Source organism: Alosa sapidissima, chromosome 14 (genome assembly GCF_018492685.1).
Source record: "Alosa sapidissima isolate fAloSap1 chromosome 14, fAloSap1.pri, whole genome shotgun sequence".
Classification (NCBI taxonomy): Eukaryota; Metazoa; Chordata; class Actinopteri; order Clupeiformes; family Clupeidae; genus Alosa; species Alosa sapidissima.
Genome location: NC_055970.1, coordinates 11,150,458 through 11,169,458, shown reverse-complemented (window position 1 = coordinate 11,169,458; position 19,001 = coordinate 11,150,458). Strand labels below are relative to the sequence as shown.

Here is a 19,001-nt window from a genome sequence, read left to right as displayed (position 1 = left end):
AGTCATTAAAAATTATTGGAAGAATGTATTTTATTATTTGTGTTTCATGTCCTTATAAACATTTGTTGGAAATATTTTTCAATATTTCTTTAACCATTATGGTAAACCTGCAAGCTGAATGGGAACACAAATTGACTGTAAAGAGGGCATTCAATACAGCCTTATATCTTAAGAAGTATGTTCTATCATGTTTCCATTCACTTGGTCAACCCCCGTTGATGTCCTCTCCTTACAATTGTTAACACCACAGTAAGTAAGTTGAATCACTTGTCAGTCATGTCCCAGCCACGTGGAAAATATAAAGCCCAGTATCAGTCCAAGGACACACAGATTACAGGCATCCTGCTGGCCTCAATTTTAGAAGTGCACCAGGACATAGAAAGGACACAGAATGGGCGGATTGCAGGGTTGGGCCAGACGGACTCAATCTCCCAGGATCCTCAGTTGCCATTCTGACTCGTCTGAAGATATTCTTGATGTAATTTTTCTTGTGCCTCATAAAGTTTGCGTAGTTTCTTGGTTTGTCCCTTGCTCAGCTCCTTGCCCTCTGCGTCATGTGTGGGGAAACCCTAGTGTGGGGAAACAGTGTGAAATTACATTAGTCATAAGAAACCTGCAATAAAGAGGAAGGCAAGAAGAAAATAACATAATGACATACAGCTACTTATTAATGATAATGAATGATATTTATCTCATAACATTTTGCTGCAAACATAATATTCACACAAAAATGAGAAATGTTTGCTACACAATCTTTCATGGATCAAACGTAAATAAATCAAATTTGAGTTTGAAAACGTACAGTGTCATCAAATGCAGAGAATTTGTCTGTTTCAGTGCGGAACATCTCACTGGGAGGAGTCTTCATCTTGGCCAGTTTAGCCATCTATGTGGGGGGGGAAAACACAGAAAAACACAATTGTTGAGAAATCATTTCTACAAATATGCTTACATTCTACTTTCTACAACTCGATGGAATGATCGTGGAACTGAAACTAAATAGATTTTTTACTAATCCACTTATGTGTATTAATCTGTGATAATGCATTATCAACCACAACACAAACATGTCATGCAAGTATTGTTATAACAAATGAATCCAAATGCATGTACAGCGCCTCTCATCCACTCACCTCCAGTTCCTGTTTCCTTTTAGCTGCCTCCTCCTTTTTCTTCCGCTTTTCCTCCTCCATCTGAAAAATGAACAGAATACCATTGTTAAGCCATTTACCGGAGCGAGGAGAGTGAATGAAACTGAATTACCAATGACGGGTGCCTGTTTGTGATTCAAATTCTCATCTGAATCACGTCCTGCTTCATAAATTAATCGTGATTGTCACAGGAAATTACTTCCCAAAAAGCATTCGTCAACACCACAAATCAAACTTCAGAATAAGCATAGCTCTAATAATGCTAGGGCTCAATTTACTTTGACTTTAAATTGACTTTGTTAGTATGAATTCAGTTAGGTTCCATAACTGTGTAGCAAATGAAAAACATTTAGGGACATTTTTGATTTAGACTTAGTTAGAGCTCCACATTTTCCCAGGTTACAAAAGTAAAAATGAGAAGCTTTGACCTCACACCAAATCATTGTCTGTGGAGATAAACTATTGTTCTAACAAGTCAGAGCCATATACAGTACATGCAACTTTCTATTCCCCCAGCCTTTTGCTAGCCATGTGAAATTCTCCCTCAGACTGAAAGAGGAGTCAATAACAAGCTATCCAGAAACACAAGAAGAATGACTAGGGTGTAATTCTCAGAAGTCAGGAAACGGTTCCACCATGTGCTAAGCATCTGCTGGGTTTAAAGCATTTCAAAGTGGCCAAAGTGGCCTGTGTTCACAAAGACTTTGCTAGGAGTAACTCAAAACAGGCCCAACAATTGGCATGTGCAACACGAGCCTCACAATATATTCTTAAGCCCGCCATTCATATTGACAGGCTCAGATAAATTTTTTATGACTTGTGTCTAGGTCTTTTCATGCTTTTCTTGTCTCTGCATCCTTGAGCATGCATGAGATGTTAAGGCACATTTTCCATTGAGAGGAAGGCTGATCGTCTTACGAGAAGGAGGAGATAATTCAGTGCTGATGGACAGCTACTGTCAAACCCCATGCAGATTGGCTTTGAATGAGTTTTCCCCAAACACAGAACTCAGAGGTGCCTGCCTGGGCACTTACCCTTTTCTTATCCTCCTTCTCCTTCATCAGGGTTTCCCGATCAACCAGCTTGACAACGGTGGGAAGTCCTATGGAAAACCAAAGAAATCCCAGAGTCCCAAATTTAGCAGAGAGAAATATGCGTTTCATCCATTTGTGCATATCAATTTGGCAATGTGATGCAATGTGATGCAATCTCGTGCTAATACTCTACTGGCCACGTCATACTGTATGTCTGTAAGTCCATTCATTTTATTAGGTGCAGAGCCACTGAGAGATAAAGGACAAAGGAAGCCCAGCATGCGTCAGCACTTTTCCCACAGTCCTTTGTGGACGTCATGCTTCATGTCAGTAATCTGAGCAAACTGTCTGACGCTGGACCCTGTGCAGCTCAGGGACGCAGGCATCTGGAGCGTTGTAAATGACTGTGTGAGCAGTGTGAGGAAACACACAATTACCTTCGTGGTCCTCAAAGCGGACGCCGAGTTCAGGCAGAGTGTCATCACGCACCACATCGCACAACTGCAGCACCTCAGTCACTGGGGCAGAACAGAGCACATGTCAGTCAGCTGAACAGGGTTGTTTGTTTGACACATTAGTTTAGAGACAAAGGATTGACAGGCAGTGTCAACCAATCTCATTTACCTTTCTGCTCCCGTGCAATTTTCCTCACTCCTTCCCTGAAGTCTGACAGGACTTTGAGATATGGCATCACAGTGCTTTCCAACTGCAAGGATACACACCATCAGAGTGATGCAACATACTATGTCACAATTCCAAAGCATGACTGGTATATATAGTGTGTGCACTTACATCAGCACTCTGGCCACTTCCTCCAACAGGGAAACCAATGGTCTCAGATCCCTCAATAGCACCAAATATCTACAGAGGGGTGCAAAGCAAGGTAAAAATGCTCAGAGATGCATGCTGGAAGGAATTATACTTGGTAACAATATACAGGGCAACTTTATGGGCAATGTTGCTGGGCAGTTTTACTGAGCGTTGTTGGCACTTATTCTTTGATATTAGGCAACAATGTTTTATTAGGAGAAGTTCAATCATTAGTTATCGTCAAATGAAAACCTTTGGAATCAATCGTGATTGTGCAACACTGCTCAGAAAGTTGACCCATGTATCACCGCTGTTAGGACTCTCGCTCTCACCCTGAGCATGTCTGTCAGGTAGACAGCGATGCTCTGGAGCAGCATGCGGTTGGGAAGCAGCTTGGAGCTCTTCCTGCTGGCGATGTAGGTGTTGCTCTGGCTAACCAGAGACCTCATCTCCTCCATAGCTGTCCGCGTGTCGATGTTGTCACACAGGGCCTCGTGCACTGCCGCTCTCCGCTCATAGAGACTACAGACAGGACAGGACAGGACAGGACCGCTGAATGGTTAATCCCCACAAGCAACCATCACACCATAAAGGCAACGACTATAAGAAGTTATTAATGTAACTATTTGGTATTTACTACTATAAAGATTTCATGTTTCAAAATATAGTTATAATGATACAGTATGTTGTGAACCATTTTTACATGTAGTATGTATATTCTCTGAAGTTTCTCACCCGTTGTTGAGTTCAATCTCTGCAGCCTCCCATTTCTCAAACTGGCCTGTGATGTCAGTGGGGCTCCTAAGGATGTCCTTCACATTCAGGAAGAACTCCTGAAGCCAGACACCAAAAACAAACAGCTCATCTTAAATGTGTTTACAAACAAAAATAGTTAACGTTAACAAATTGCTTTAATACAGGTCAGATATATTGTTTCTTTAGGTTTAAGATATCCAATGTGTTCATAACTCACGTTCATGAACTTCTCATACTGAATGGCGGACTCCATAGTGTTGCTGGAGTAGTCCAGTGTATCCTTCCAGGAGTGCATGAGGAAGGCCAGACGAAGCTGTCGTGCTAGAGGGCAATGAGTGGGAACATGTCACTACATCATCTGCACAGGAACTCATCTCACATGACCAGGATTCAAATGGAAAGAACACAAGACAAGATTCACTGAGGTTTTGCTTTACATGCAAATTACCTGAATTTTTAGCCAATGCATCTTTAATAGTGATGAAGTTTTTTAAAGACTTTGACATTTTGCAGCCTGCAATGGTAAGGTGGCCAGTGTGCAAAAAGTAGCGAACCCAGTGGTCATTTTCAAAGAAGGCCTGTGAAGATGCAATTCAAACAACTGTCAATATACATAACAAAATGAACCAGTGACAATAACATGACATTGGCTGGCTTGGGTGAATGGTTCATCATCATAAACTGCATCTACCTCAGATTGTGCCAACTCATTGTCATGATGGGGGAACCGAAGATCAAATCCTCCACCATGGATATCCATTGACTCTCCCAAAATAGATCCTGCCATCGCTGAACACTCAATGTGCCAGCCTGGCCGCCCCTACAGCAAACCAAGTGAGTTATTTAAAACGTCAGTGCAGCTTCCCTGAAAACAAAGTTTAGCATAACTTTCCTTGGCAAGCTTAAAATGAAGTGTGTGTGCATGTGTGTGTGTGTGTGTTGTGTTGAAAGTTCACCTTTCCCCAAGGGGAATCCCAGGAGGGCTCCCCAGGCTTGGAGGCCTTCCAGAGGGCAAAGTCATTAGGGGAACGCTTCTCACCGAGTCGATCCGCAGAGATGCTCAGGTCTCCTACAGAACAGAAGAGACACAGCACGCTCAGTCAGACCAATTTACCAGCTCAGAAAGAAAGAAAAAACAGCTCAAAACACTTAAGACCATATGAATTTATAAACTGAAAAATGAAAAGATAAATGCAGCTTCCAAAGATCTAAGTATAAGTATAAGTATAAGTATAAGTATATATACTCTTTTGATCCCGTGAGGGAAATTTGGTCTCTGCATTTATCCCAATCCGTGAATTAGTGAAACACACTCAGCACACAGTGAACACACAGTGAGGTGAAGCACACACTAATCCCGGCGCAGTGAGCTGCCTACAACAACAGCAGCGCTCGGGGAGCAGTGAGGGGTTAGGTGCCTTGCTCAAAGGCACTTCAGCCGTGCCTACTGGTTGGGGTTCGAACCAGTAACCCTCCGATTACAAGTCCGAAGCGCCAACCAGTAGGCCACGACTGCCTAGGCAATCAATGACTTGTGTTTCTCTCTTCTGACCAATACAATAGTGCGACAAGACATAGTGAAAAACTCCATCTTCCTGCCCATCCTTCCTGGTATCTTACCTTCACCCTCCTGAAGAGCCTTCTGGTCGCCAACTGCCTCAGGCACCAGTTTGGCATAGGAATGTTTGGGGTTGCTGTCAAACTTTGCTGTGTCAAAATACACAGAACCATTGGACTCATATCTGCAAATGGAAGCAAATGGTGATTGGCCTGGCTGAACAAATATACATACACGAGAAAATGGAGGAGATTCATATTCTTACCCATAGCCGTTGCCTACAACTTTCTTCACAAAGTCTACAATCTCTGGCACATACTCGCTGACCCGTGTGAGTACATCTGATGGAAGAACCTTCAAGTGAAGATCAGAAAAGATTTGTGGAGTTGGTGACAAATATACATATATAAATACAACCATCATACAAAAAAAAGCCTCATACCCTTGTGATGCTGGGCTGTATACTATACAGTGTATAGCAAAGTGAATTGCCCTGGTTTAGACTCAGACCTACTAACCTCTTCCTCAGACCTACTAACTTATTCAGTCTACTAACCCATTCAAATGCAGCACACCCTATTTTGTCTCATGACTTGAGTACTGGAGTTCATAAATAGCACTCACATTGAGGGCATCCATATCCTTGTGGTATTCTCCCTCCCAGTATTTGGGCAGAAGCGAGAAGATGGAGTTCTCTGTGACCTGACTGCCGAACTGAGTGTCCAGCCAGTCAGAGAGGAGATCTTTGGCCTCTTCCAGCAAAACCTTTAACAATGGAAAATGAATGGAAGAATAAACAAACCATCTACATGCGCGTGATACAAAATACACAAAGATAAAATAAGCATTATACATACACACAGATAAGCATTAGGATCATTTCTGCTTTAATTATAGTAATGAGTAAGTGTAATGTAGGAAAATATGTCTTTGCCTTCAAAGTTTTCCTTCAAATACACATTGCTGAAGCAAGTATCAACCTTGGCGCATGGTCACTTGAAACCAAGTAAATTATAATGGTATCAATGGAAACAGGGGTTGGCTGTGGTGGAATGTATCAGTAGCCACGTTTACATGGACACTTCTATTCTGATTAGAAAAAAATATGTCCATGTAACCATGGTAAGCTAGTGTTATAAGGGACCTTGCCCAATAAGCTCTTTAGTTATGTCCCAGATCCGCTGGCCCACCTGTGCCTGGCTCTGGACGCTGGCGTCGGAGGCTCCACTCTTCACTGCCTCCTGCAGAGGAGCCAGGGCAGCGGTCACAGCCGAGTCCAGCCTCTCCAGCATCTGCTTTTTATCCGGGTCTGTTGTTTCAGCCAGCTTCGTCTTGAACGGCTGCGCAAACATGACAACAACGTCACAAAACCACAACAAGACCAACGACAATCAACTTAACCACAGTCATTTTCTTTGGCACTGAGCTGCCTATAAACCTGTTTACACAATAAAAAAAAAATACCACTGAGGTCACTGATGAGACAGAGTGGTAAATCAATATCACCAATATCAGGGGCACGTTTAGTGTGTGCTAGTGAAGAGAGCACTCTTCCTTCCTCACCTCCCTGGCTGTGAGGACATCCTTCAGGATCTGGGCAGCCACAGGTTTCTTCTCTTTGTACTGCTCCAAAAGGTAGTTCTGTCTGGCTCTCTTGATGATCTAGTAAACAAGCAGAGTCTATGGTGAGAGAATATAAGCAGCACGCACAAATTCTTACACAGGTAATTCAGGTTTAACAACATACATGATGCAACCCATACACATGTAGTGGGGAAGAGAAAACTCATCTTCAACTTCTCTCACCTTGTCATCTATATCTGTGATGTTCATGGCATAGAATACATCATATTTGAAATAGTCCTTCAATATTCTTCGTAGGATATCAAAGGATATGTAGGATCTGGGGAATAAGAAGGCAAGGAATGTAGTGACGTCACACAACACCACAGTCAGGACATGATGCCAATCAACATGGCATGTTTCCTGATGGCATGTTTCCTGATGGCAACCTTAATTGTCTTGGGAATGCTGCATTGCAGGTTAACATGCAGAAAAGTACAGAGTGGCTTGTTGTCTGCAGACTGACTGACCCAACTGGTTGTATATAACATGCCTTCTGGCCCTACTGGGTGTATTGACCAGTTATGTTAGCGTAGTGACGAAATTCCATTTCTGTCTTACAGTGGGCAAACCAAACAGGAAACTGGTTTGCAGTGGTTCGTCACTACACTAGTGCAACTAGTCAATAACACGCCGTCAGGCTGCAGAGCTCCGTAGCATCATTACCTGGCATGGCCCATGTGTGAGGCATCATAAACCGTCGGTCCACAACAATACCATGATACCTTGTTTCCATTCTGGGGCACAAACACTTCCTGCAATATACAAAAATACAATAATCATCCACTACACATCATAATGAGAGAATGAGAGAGAACAGCCACCTAACAACAGGTTTGCATTTTGCTGTTACAAAACTGAGACCGAACCAGAGGCCAACAGCCAAAGTGCTCCGCAGCTGCACCAAGATCTCACCTTGCTGCGTGTGAGGCTGTTATAAAGCTTGAGCTTGGATGGTTCACTACCTTCGGGAGGAGACCAAGGAGGCTGGACTCGCTTCCCCTTCGCTGAAAGACAAATGGTGGGTTTTGTGAGCTCATTATCCCTCCTGGGCCTAGGCTGCATTAGCAGCAGAGAGAAAGTGATTATGCTAGGGATTAGAGTGGCAACTGTGTACGTTCATGCTCCATCTATGCGTGGGTGACAAAGGTAACCTGTGGGAATAATCCCGTGCAGGTACACCTGTTGGTAGAAATCAGTTTGAAGTGGAAATGGTGCAATCTCATAGACAAAGCCACCACGTGCACATCAACTTGCAAACATCTGCTTATGGAGACCACAACACACTGATACATTCATTTATTCACACACACAAATGCACACATGCGCTCACGCACAGACAAACACACACACACACACAGACATAGACACACACACACACAGACACAGACACAAACACACACAGACAAAAGGTACCGCGAGATAATGGCAAAATTATAGTGAAATAATGTGGATGGATCTAGCAGGCTCAACAAAGACAAAACAAAAGGCCCAGCCTCTACTACTCTGAGTCAGTTTATTGAAACCACTATTTCACACTCAACGGGGGGGAAAAACTCAATTCATTGTCTAGCAGTGTGCATGCTCTAAAGACAATTGCCCAATCAAATTGAGGGCATAAGGTTTGTATAATAAATGCATAGCATATTTACTCTTATCTCTATGTCACTTTTTGGCAGCATACTACATGCACTCACTACTGTACACACAGAGCCTGTAGCCTGGCCTGACCTCAGGGCCTGTCTACTCACTGCAGAGTTCTGGGGGGGCCTGGGGGCCCTGCTGAAGGGCCTCTATATGCCTGTACCAGCGCAGGGCGTGAACATGCTTTGAGAGTGGGGGCTTGCCCAGAAGCGCAAAGGCTTCAGCGTCGGCTGGAGATGGACAAAAGCCGGCCAGGTAACTGCGAGTGCTCAGGTACTCGTTCAGCGCCTGTGCCCTGCGGGCCTCCTCCCTTATGCCCAGCAAGAAGCCATAATCAAAGGCTGTGGAGACAAGAGGGCACACACACAAACACGTACAGACGGTGCATCTGCAAACATTCTTGTGGGTCTGGTGGGCTAGCACGCCGAGGGATGGGTGATGCTGACATGTGTACGCAGGCGAACAGTCAAGTAATGGTAGAGGTCATATGCCACTCACCTTTATTGATCCCTAGGGGAAATTCTTGAATTTCCCCTAGGGATCAATAAAGTATATCTATCTATCAATACCAGGACTATCAATCAATATCTATCAATACCAGGACTCGTATGTTCATAAAGGACCAAATATTCGAAGACTAAATGTGTATGAAGGGGCGCTGGCGCTCATTAGAAGTAATTTCAAAACTGAAAGGAAAACTGACCCGAGAAATAAGGTTAGCAGTCCTACTATGTCTACCGGGATTACTTAAAATCAGACATTAACAATAGTGGAGTGTGTAGGCTACCATGTGGATAATGAGTTACCAAGAATCAGTTTATTATTCTGTCAGTTGAGGCAGATTCAAAGAATATGCTGGTTGAAATACATACTATAGTTGATAAATATACGAATGCCTAGAAGCTACTGGGACGTGCAACATACACTGAGCCTACACTCACTCCAAAACAAAGGTTACCAGAAAACAGTGTAAAACCAGATACATATGGTTCTAAGCTGAACAACATTACCATTAACATCAACGTTAGCTAGCAATCTAATCAGGACTCAACCATCATACCTGGAACAATTTTTTTTGCTTATTCTATGTCAGGCTAGTGTATTATCTTCCGTCTTTATTACACATTGATAATGCAAAATGTTATGTTAGCTGGGAGGCATTATTAGCCATTTTTTGATGCGTCAAACGTAATTTCCAAACAGGTTTTCCATCCACAGATTGAACAAAACATATATTTTGTATTGTTGCAATGTGTCATGCCTTCTTACGCTCTCCTCGTTTGGATAGGGAAATAAAATGTTTTATTATCTTCTTACCTTGCTCTCCTGAGCTTGCCATTTCTTTCAGTGCTGGATATCTGATGCAACAATAACGTGTCCGGAAAAGGAGGCGTGTCTTCTCGCATCTGATTACTGTGAACCGTTCTGAGCACCATTTTGGTAAGGTCGGATATACTGTGAGGTCAGTCACAAATGTAATGATTCATGTCCACTTTTCACTTTTTTGACACAATATCGAATTGATCCTATTGCAGCAAAAATTAACATAGCATAACTTACAAAACTACACATATGACAAAAACTGGACAACCTTAAATTAATAAGTATTTTATGTATAGATCATTCTTAAATCATATTCTCAAAGAAAAATGCTGTGTGACATTTGCAATCAGCACAGAACATCTAGACGACTTTTCCCACAAGACTGGAAGCCAGAACTGTATAGCCTACTGTGCATCCTCCCAGGGTGTGCATCCACCCATGAGACATGAACAAATTGAACTCAGTTGAGTTCCTAATCCTGTTTACAATAGACCCACCTGGAAGCCACCTGATGGAAAATTGTGTATAAAACTAAACTTCACATGCACTTTTTCATGATTGAATCATGTTTGGCTGTTGGAATCTTGTAGGCCTATCTGACTTTTCTGCATCCCATCAGCCCCACCACTTGCGTAAAACTACACAGCCTCGTTACTAGAATAACATCAACTGCAGATAAAAATATCAATAACCTACGCTTATTTGAATATGAGGCTCAAGTAATCGACCAAAATATTTTAATACAACGTGCATAATAGTTCTGGAGTTATGGCACCACCCTGTGGTTAAAAAGGAAATATATGGAAATATATCAAAGACGGTGGACGAAGTCGCCTCAATAGCCTACTAAAATGAAACCTAAAGACTTTCAAAAAACAAGAAACTGAGCTCATTTAAATTTGAATTGAATTGAATTGAATTGAACTTCAAATGCAGGCTATCTACAAGACAGCCTCTTCTGTCGAAGGCTGTGTAGTTTTCAACCATGAAAGCTTAAGGGAGCAGACAAAACAGAAATGAAAATTGTGAAATTGGTGTTTAATTGAGTTGTGGCACCACCTGCTGGTATGGCCTGTGATTGTGGGACGGATCAGAGAATAATTAGCTTTTCTAGTGTCTCAGAGAATTTGAGATGTAGGCTACATTTGTTTTTAAATGTGTAGTTTGATACCTAGGCGACAGTGGCTTACTTTATGATGATGTTAGAATGCACCAAGTGTGTTCCTGACGCTGATGTCATAATACAATGTTTGCTAAAAACGCACAGAACGCTAAAGGTAGACCATTTCAGAAAACACAATCTCGAGAAAGCCACGACTTTAAGAAGCGCAAGAACTTTACGGAACTATTCAGATGATTTCAAATATGGGTGTTTGCAAAGAGGTACTTGAATGAGAGCTAAATTAACTTCTTTATCTAACATATTATCTTTCAGGTAACATCAGCCAGGTCTGTAGGCTATATAAAAGAAACAGCACCTCAGGAAAAAATTATAACGTTAATTCTTTGACAGATATCTGCACGACCACATTAGCATATATATATAATATTGTAGTTATTATTATGTTATTACTATTTAATTCATCTCACTATTTTAAACCCTGATCATTTCAGATCCACATCGTTGAACCCCACTGGGAACATGTCTTCCACACCGAGAAGGTATTTCATTGTTTTGTTTTTTAATCAATATATTCATTAAACTTAACTTCAGTGTGCTAATGTGTGACAGTGGGCATAGTCTGTGTGGATAGGTGGGCTCTCACTAAATGCATTTCTTGCAGAAGGAAATGTTGACGATTTTCATGGGCCTCCAAAGGCATGGGATCATAAGGCCCCACTTCACCATGCATGACATGATGGAATATTTGGCTTATCAGGAGAGAGAAGCCTTCATGGACAGGTCAGATTGAATACTGAACTCTGAAATTTCAATGTCTTGATTACAAGAATGAGGGTTAACAGTGGCCTGGAAGATCATTTTGTATTGCTCTTAAACAGGTCTTGTCAAATGACTGGGATTGTTGATGGCCCATCCTGTTTGGTAAGCAAAATCGATAATTATTATTATTCCTGTTGATGTTGTTGATTTAGTTCTGAAACATTTGAAAGTTAAAGAAAATATTGATTATGGTGTTAAATCAAGTTACAATGTTTGGTTTAAAATATTTACTTAGATCTGGGAGGTAAACATCCTCATAAAGCTGATGGATATCCAGCGCGAGATTGACCAAGAGCTGTTGGAGGTTAAGGAAACTTCTAACGCTCTAGCAATTCGGTAAATTATACACAGTCGTGAGATTAAAGTTTCGTTGAATTGTGCATTGATACCTTAAATTATAACCTTTCTGAGTGTTGAATATCTTTGTGTTCTAATAGACAACACTTTGTCCTTTTCAGCAGTGAGATATCAAGCATCTCCTCACCACCACTGTGGGCAGTCAAAATGGCAGTGAAGGTCATTGGCTACCGGTTCATCTACCGGCCATTTGCCCAGGACCACCACATATCCGAAATAGTGGTGGATGTGGTTGCCAGGCTGGTCCATGCCATGGAGGCCGATCTGCTGGTAGATGCTGCCAACCATGCCTTGTGTCTCTTTCTGAGAGCCAAGGCCGGTAGCATTGCAGTGGAGGTCCTCAGAAAGCTCCCTCAAGATAGGATTGCGTATTATATCCATCTTACAGCCATGAGGATAGTCCAGTCCCTTCAACGCAAACTGAAATCCATGGAGATCATGAAACAGGCCGCAAACTGCAACAGTGATGAATTAATGGTTTTATTAACTGGATTTATTTTTTGTAAACTTTCAAAGCACTTTTGTTCAAACTCTTTGCCGCTGCTACCTGGAAACATCCTGACTCTCATGCTGAAGGCTTCAGAAAGAAAATATCCTACTGCCTCCATGAAGCTGGTCATTCATGAAGACACTGTGACATGTGTCTTAGTTTTTGTCCTGCGTCTGGTATTTCCAGATGACGACAATGTTGCTGCTCAGCTACATGTCTGGCCAGTGTTGGACGAAGTGGTGGACAGACTGGCCATGTGTGGGGCAAGGGTGACCAGAGACGACCGAAAAGACAATTTTCATATCCACATTAAGGAGGTCATTGACATGGCTCGCTCCATTTATGAGCAGCTACTGGAGGGCTCAGGAATACAAGCCAACTTACAGTATGCGGTGGCTGCCAGGGCTCGCATGGTCTCAAGAGACTTTGCCAGCTTTGTGTCAGAGGCCATATTAAAGACACACCAGGATAGAATAGATCATGTGGTCGGCACGTCAGAGAAGGAGGATGATCCATGCCTCCATCAGAAAAATGCGCTGAGAAATCTTGTGGCCAGGTTTGTCTACAGACTTTTCCCGTTCTCAGACCTCCTCAAATGCTTCCAGCTGGCTGACCAGTTATGTACTCTCATTCAGCAAGACATAACAGACAAAGAGGCAGCACTCCCACGGTCACTGGACAAACTGCAGGAGTCAACTGTTGTTGTCCATCAAGAGATTGCAGGACGGTGTTACGATGGTTACTTGCTAATCTTCCCTGTGAGAGACGGCTGGGACATTGACTCATTTCTGACTGACAAGGAGCACTGTATACGCACAAAAGGCTTAATTGTAAAGAGCATTATTCATGATTTCAAGGACATTTTATCTGCCCGAGATGAAGAAAAGAGAAGGAAAGCAGAACAGGAGGCAGAACAGAATGCCAAGGATCCTGAAGATACACTTACAAATGTAGAGGAAGAAAATGAAGGGCCCGCCCAAGGGGAGGAGGAAGTGAGTCCTTAGTCTTCCAGAGTTACCAATGAAAAATTATATCCCAAAAAGCATTAAAAATGAATAGAACTAAAGTATTTGTACATTATTTTGTTTCAGTGTGATGCACACATAACTCCTACCATGAAGAACCCTGACACCTTCAGCATCGCATCAACCATTAGCAGCCGTAAGCTGAGGACTCGTCTCATTACGAAACATTTCTCACTTTCATAATGCATCCCTTAATAGTTAACCTTTTTAGAGATGAAACTGACCAGAAGTGTGTGCCTTCTATAATCTGCAGTGACCCCTATCCAAGGCTTTTTCAGAAGGATGTGGAGGGCAGTGTGCTGCTGTGCAACTTCCCAGGAGGAGGATTGAGACACTCCAATAACGACCTCTTCTACCAGGGGAGAACAACTCCTGGCACCTTTTAAACAATAAATGAATTTGATTTGCCTCCCCTCAGTGTTGTATTAGCAATGGTATTATATCCAGCTGTGCTGGTGCTTTCTTCAACTAACAATCTATTTTGTGTTGTGAACTTTCAGCAGACTTTTAGCTTAAAGATGGACTCCAGCAGTTTATAGAACCCCTAAATCTCTTGTCTGTTCAGACATTCATTACATTCAGAAGTGCAGTGTATATGTGCAGTGTATGATTGAAAGAGCACTGACAGTAGTGAATTGGCCGAGGATGTCAGTCATTAGACTTCTGACCAAACTTAGTAAAAACAGGTCTTGTGTGGTGATTCAGTTGAACGCTAAATCCTAATACCTAGATTTGAGGATACAACAAGATATTTATACAACCCCAAACCAGAAAAAGTTGGGACGTTGTGTAAAATATGAATAAAAACAGAATCTAATAATCTGCAAATCTCTTAAACTCATGTTTAGTTGCAAAAAGAACACAGACAACATATCAAATGTTGAAAATGACAAATTTGACTATTTTGTGGAAAATATATGCTAATTTTGAATTTGATATCAGCAACATGTTTCAAAAAAAGTTGGGACGGGGTAATAAAATGCTGGAAAAGTTGTGTAATGATAAAGAAAACAAAATGAAGAATGTTTCACAACTAATTAGGGTAAGTGGCAACACAATTGGGTATGAAAAAGAGCATCCTAGAGAGGCAGGGACTCTTAGAAGTAAAGATGTAGAGGTATTCATCACTATGTGTAAACTTGCGTGCACAAATGATGAAACAATGTCATTTTTAATGCTTCTTAACATGAAATTGTGAAGTATTTGGGGAGTTAATCATCTACAGGACATAATATTATTAAAACATTCAGAGAATCCAGAGAAATCTTTGCAAACAAGGGAAAAAGCAGATTGGATGGCCGTGGTCTTTTGGACCTCAGATGGCACTGCATTAATACCAGACCTGTTAACAGACCTGTCATTGTATGGCCATTGTCTATGTGCACAGTTTAATATCAATTCAAAAACTGCAGCCAACATTGTAACAGCTAAAATTGTATTCAGACATGATACAGAAAATACCACCCTCTTATCTGGGCCTGAGCTTGTTTAAAATGGACTGAGGTAACGTGAAAAAAAGGTCCTGTGGTTAGACCAATCAAAGTTTGCCATTCTTTTTGGAAATCAAGGACTCATCTGGGCTAAAGAGGAGAGGGCCTATCCAAGTATCCAACCTATCCAACTTGTTTTAGTGTTCACTTCGAAACCCAACATCTATGACGGTGTGGAGGAGCACTAGTGCCAACAGCATGGGCATCTTGCACATTTGGCACAGCACAAACAATTCTGAATGATGTATACAGGTTTTGAGCAACATATACTGCCATCCAGGCAATGTCTTTTCCAGAGACGACCTTGAATATTTCTGGAAAACAATGCCAAAATGAATTCTGCATATATTTAAATAGTATTTCTCCATAGAGGAAGAGTCCAGGTGCTAAGATGGCCTGTCTGCAGTCCTGATTTGTCAAATTAGGTGCATGATAAAATGAAAAGCATGACTAAGAATACCCCATACTGTTGAGCAACTGAAATTCTATATTGTGGAGTAATGGGACAACATTTCATTATCAAAACTGTAGCAAATGGTCTCCTCAGTTCCTAAACATTTACAGAATTGTGTTAAATGAAGAGGTGAAGCAGCACAGTGGTAAACCTGCTTCCGTCCCAACTTTTTTTGAAACATGTTGCTGGCATCAAATTCAAAATGAACATATACTTTCCATTAAATAGTCCAAATTTTCATTTTCAACATATGTTGTCTATGTCCTTTATGCTGCTAAATATGGGTTTACGAGACTTGTATATTATGACATGATATTATTCCTGTTTGCTACCTTAATTGAAATGCAAGTAAAATTCAAGAATTGAATTGGAATTTAAGAGCCAGTTTCAATTCAATTCTGGAATTTTGCACAAGCCTGGTCCCAACTTTTTCTGTTTTGGGGTTGTATATCAAAGAATGACATAAAAACATATCAGCCACTTACAGGATTTTATTAATAGAGAAATTGGCAAGCATATTCATGAATGTTTGTGTTTCTTTAGAGCATTTGACTTACACCATGAAACAGTATTTTTCTATCACACAATCACACTATACAGCCAAACATTACCAACACTACTTCTGAAATTAAATAATCAACACTATTAACATACAACACTACAGTCTGGTCTTGGCAGTGGCCGAATATTTGAAAGGTAATATTTAAGGTTCTTATATGAAACGTACCCAGCAGAACTGCAGATAGTTGAGTTTGTTTTTATAATGTATTCATTTATCCATTTATTTAGAGGACTAGGGAAGGACAAAATGACACCTCGTCTTCTTTTCTTTTGGACTTCAGGATAAAGAGCTAATTGGATCAGACTGGCTAGATAGCTGGTCAGTGCATATCATTTTGCTAAGGGTTCCTCATCACATCTGATCAATGGTTTCCTGATTCAACCCTTCCCCATGAATTGCATTTTGGCATGTTGAACAAAAAGGTATACTGACATTAAACAAAATATGCTACAAAAATGTGCTTCACACAAAATATTTCAGCAAATCAGGCATGTATACCTGTTCAGTGATTTGAGGGAGAGTATCATTTCACTGAAATAAATCCTGATTTACATTTACAAGTGGGTCCAATCTACTCTGAACAATATATAGAGCTAACCATTTGCTATGATTATTTCCACAATTGTGACGGCAATGTACATATCAGGCTGCTCAAAGCACCTGTTGGCTCTGAGCACATCACAAGACAGAAACAAGTCAAAAGCAGGATCTGAGAACATATTGTACACACTATTTATAAATAAAGTATTGATATGTATTGACAAATTAAATACAATATAAAGTCTTGATATTTATAGGCCAATTGACAGAGGGGATCAAGGGTCTATCCCATGGCTTTCCACAACAAGCTGCAAAAGAAGATGAACGAAGGATGAAAAGAAGATCTTTATATTTCCAGTTTAAAGACTAGATGTAATATCATAGGGTGGGATGCAACAAATAAAGACTGGTGTCACACGCAGGCAAAAAGCAGACATGAAGTATATTGGCTTCTGGCGTATAACACAGGTTACATCTGATATTTTTAACTCTGGCTTCACGAATCATGTTACACTAACCTCGCTCCAGCTGCAAGCTCACAAAACATGACTGGCACGATGTATTCACAACATACCACATGATTGGCACGATGTATTCACATGACAACTTTTGGTGGCAGAATATGTGTAGATGACTGCCATGTTTGGCCATACATTTCTATGGTAGATTCTTTGAGTGCTGTGTCTCCTCATTAGAAAGTCTCCACTTTCTCCACAACAAAAAACATTACAAAAGACCACACACAAACAGCTGGAGCATTTTTGGGCTTGATGTGCAGTGCACCACAGTGTTCATAGTGATGCCTGCACACTCCTGAACATGAAGCCTTCCAGAAGAAGGCCTATACTGAATATAGATAAAGGATGCTTACCGGTATATTACATGATAGACGATGTAATAGAAGAAAATCTTAAAGATGATGAAATCTTAAAATAATCAATTTTGCTATACTATTATGACAGGGTTAAGGTTAACGATGTTGTATTTAAATTAATCAAGATTGAGTCCTTTGGATCTCTACTAGCATCGAGTGTCTGGAGCCAAGAGACTTCCACTGTTTCTAAACTAAAAGGCAGAGGGGAAAAGGACTACTAGCAGAGGATGCGTACTAGTATAGGTAGAATACAATTATTAATTATTGTTTATTTAGAACGTTTTAGTAACATTCTGTACGAATACAGCAGGGATGTGTGTCGCTTTGGACAAAGGCGTCTGCAAAATACCATAACCATAACCATTACCATGATGGTACATACCTGTATCTACTCCCAGAAATATCTCAAGTACCAAATGGTTTCGTTCTTCAACTGAGGTCCAAACAAGGGGTTGGTTTGAGCCAGGATGGCTATTAACCAGCTGAGATGGAGCACAAATTAATTAATTACATGATACTTACATCATAGTTCAAGGGTGAATACGTTATAAGAGGTTAAGACAGAGAGTGTTACTTGTATAGGTCTACTTGATAGCATATTGTTCAATGGCCTACAACAGAAATGGACGCACGTTTATACTTACAACAAATAGCAGCAGACGGCTGTCAATATCAAACTTGTGATGATAACTCTGAAACGAAAACAAAACGAATAAAAAATGATTAGATGAACTGGTAGATGAAGGATCACTTAGAGAATGTGTAGTTTACATCAGACATAGTGAGAAATCAAGGTTGTGGCAGTCAGGCAGAAATAGGTAGCAAGATGCACTGCACTACACTGCGCTAAGGATGCTAAAACGACGGGCCTTATAAGAAAACCGTTCCGAGTCCTCCTTACCCTAAAATACAAACAACATAAAGCTCAACCCGAAACAACACAATATATGTTTCTCAATATCCTTGACTATCCATTTCGCTCGATGGCCTCAGATAAATAATTCAATAAATCGTATAGAGGACTACTAGAATCACTGACGTTTAAAGCCTACTTACCCTCTATTTGGACCTTTTGGCACGAAAAAGGGGGCTACAACTCCAACCAAACCCCACAGTGTTGTAAAACAAATCATCGGCCAGGCAAGCGAGTGGGAAACCATTTTGCAAAACGATTATTATCTTTGTTTTATCCTTGGTGTATCCCTGATGATGGGCTGGAATAACGATGCGTTCTCACGTAAGCTGCAAGTGGGCGACTTGTCCCACCTACTTTCGTCAGACCGCTTTAGATTGGCTGCAACGCTCTGTCAGTTCCGTTTTACTCCGTTTTTACTGGTTCAAGTGCAGCATCAATCAGAATTACAAGCA

At 41.1% G+C, this 19,001-nt stretch overlaps 3 protein-coding genes across 5 annotated transcripts; 1 reads left to right on the top strand and 2 right to left on the bottom strand.

Moving 5' to 3' along the window:
• Positions 1–12: 12 nt before the first annotated feature.
• cars1 (cysteinyl-tRNA synthetase 1) lies at positions 13–10,005 on the bottom strand. Of its 2 annotated transcripts, XM_042061270.1 has the most exons (23): positions 9,894–10,005; positions 8,684–8,917; positions 7,848–7,939; positions 7,599–7,687; positions 7,116–7,212; positions 6,873–6,971; positions 6,500–6,649; positions 5,934–6,074; positions 5,575–5,663; positions 5,372–5,493; positions 4,708–4,820; positions 4,443–4,571; positions 4,200–4,329; positions 3,969–4,072; positions 3,731–3,828; positions 3,328–3,517; positions 2,978–3,046; positions 2,810–2,891; positions 2,623–2,703; positions 2,186–2,253; positions 1,134–1,193; positions 803–886; positions 13–569 (listed from the first exon to the last, which is right to left on the bottom strand). In XM_042061270.1, the coding sequence occupies exons 1-23, from the start codon at positions 9,913–9,915 to the stop codon at positions 441–443; spliced, it is 2,472 nt and encodes an 823-aa protein (XP_041917204.1). In that variant the 5' UTR covers positions 9,916–10,005; the 3' UTR covers positions 13–440. The 2 variants fall into 2 exon arrangements, with proteins under 2 accessions (XP_041917204.1, XP_041917205.1); XM_042061271.1 differs by lacking the exon at positions 8,684–8,917 and having other exon boundaries at positions 9,894–9,997.
• A 487-nt stretch (positions 10,006–10,492) lies between these two features.
• Positions 10,493–14,130, top strand: LOC121681509. 2 transcript variants are annotated; one of them, XM_042061275.1, is made up of 8 exons: positions 10,493–11,282; positions 11,514–11,561; positions 11,684–11,802; positions 11,901–11,943; positions 12,077–12,177; positions 12,303–13,680; positions 13,780–13,849; positions 13,967–14,130. In XM_042061275.1, the coding sequence occupies exons 1-8, from the start codon at positions 11,253–11,255 to the stop codon at positions 14,041–14,043; spliced, it is 1,866 nt and encodes a 621-aa protein (XP_041917209.1). In that variant the 5' UTR covers positions 10,493–11,252; the 3' UTR covers positions 14,044–14,130. The 2 variants fall into 2 exon arrangements, with proteins under 2 accessions (XP_041917209.1, XP_041917208.1); XM_042061274.1 differs by having other exon boundaries at positions 10,494–11,282; positions 12,300–13,680.
• Positions 14,131–16,133: 2,003 nt separating this feature from the next.
• atpv0e2 (ATPase H+ transporting V0 subunit e2) lies at positions 16,134–19,001 on the bottom strand. Its single transcript, XM_042061298.1, has 4 exons — positions 18,690–19,001; positions 18,278–18,325; positions 18,016–18,115; positions 16,134–17,067 (listed from the first exon to the last, which is right to left on the bottom strand). Exons 1-3 carry the CDS (start codon positions 18,791–18,793, stop codon positions 18,022–18,024), a joined length of 246 nt encoding a protein of 81 aa, XP_041917232.1. The 5' UTR covers positions 18,794–19,001; the 3' UTR covers positions 16,134–17,067; positions 18,016–18,021.

What these genes read in the sequence shown, in the direction of transcription:
- LOC121681509 (XM_042061274.1), top strand. Translation starts at nt 11,253, where the DNA reads ATGATTTCAAATATGGGTGTTTGCAAAGAG. An exon ending in CCGCCCAAGGGGAGGAGGAA is followed by an intron (nt 13,681 to 13,779) that starts GTGAGTCCTTAG and finishes ATTTTGTTTCAG; the next exon opens with TGTGATGCACACATAACTCC. An exon ending in CGCATCAACCATTAGCAGCC is followed by an intron (nt 13,850 to 13,966) that starts GTAAGCTGAGGA and finishes TATAATCTGCAG; the next exon opens with TGACCCCTATCCAAGGCTTT.
- atpv0e2 (XM_042061298.1), bottom strand. Translation starts at nt 18,793, where the DNA reads ATGGTTTCCCACTCGCTTGCCTGGCCGATGATTTGTTTTACAACACTG. An exon ending in CCAAAAGGTCCAAATAGAGG is followed by an intron (nt 18,326 to 18,689) that starts GTAAGTAGGCTT and finishes TTTTCGTTTCAG; the next exon opens with AGTTATCATCACAAGTTTGA. An exon ending in GCCGTCTGCTGCTATTTGTT is followed by an intron (nt 18,116 to 18,277) that starts GTAAGTATAAAC and finishes GCTCCATCTCAG; the next exon opens with CTGGTTAATAGCCATCCTGG.
- cars1 (XM_042061270.1), bottom strand. Translation starts at nt 9,915, where the DNA reads ATGGCAAGCTCAGGAGAGCAAG. An exon ending in GGCCCCCCCAGAACTCTGCA is followed by an intron (nt 7,940 to 8,683) that starts GTGAGTAGACAG and finishes TTTGTCTTTCAG; the next exon opens with CGAAGGGGAAGCGAGTCCAG. An exon ending in GCGTCCAGAGCCAGGCACAG is followed by an intron (nt 6,075 to 6,499) that starts GTGGGCCAGCGG and finishes CCATTGTTAAAG; the next exon opens with GTTTTGCTGGAAGAGGCCAA.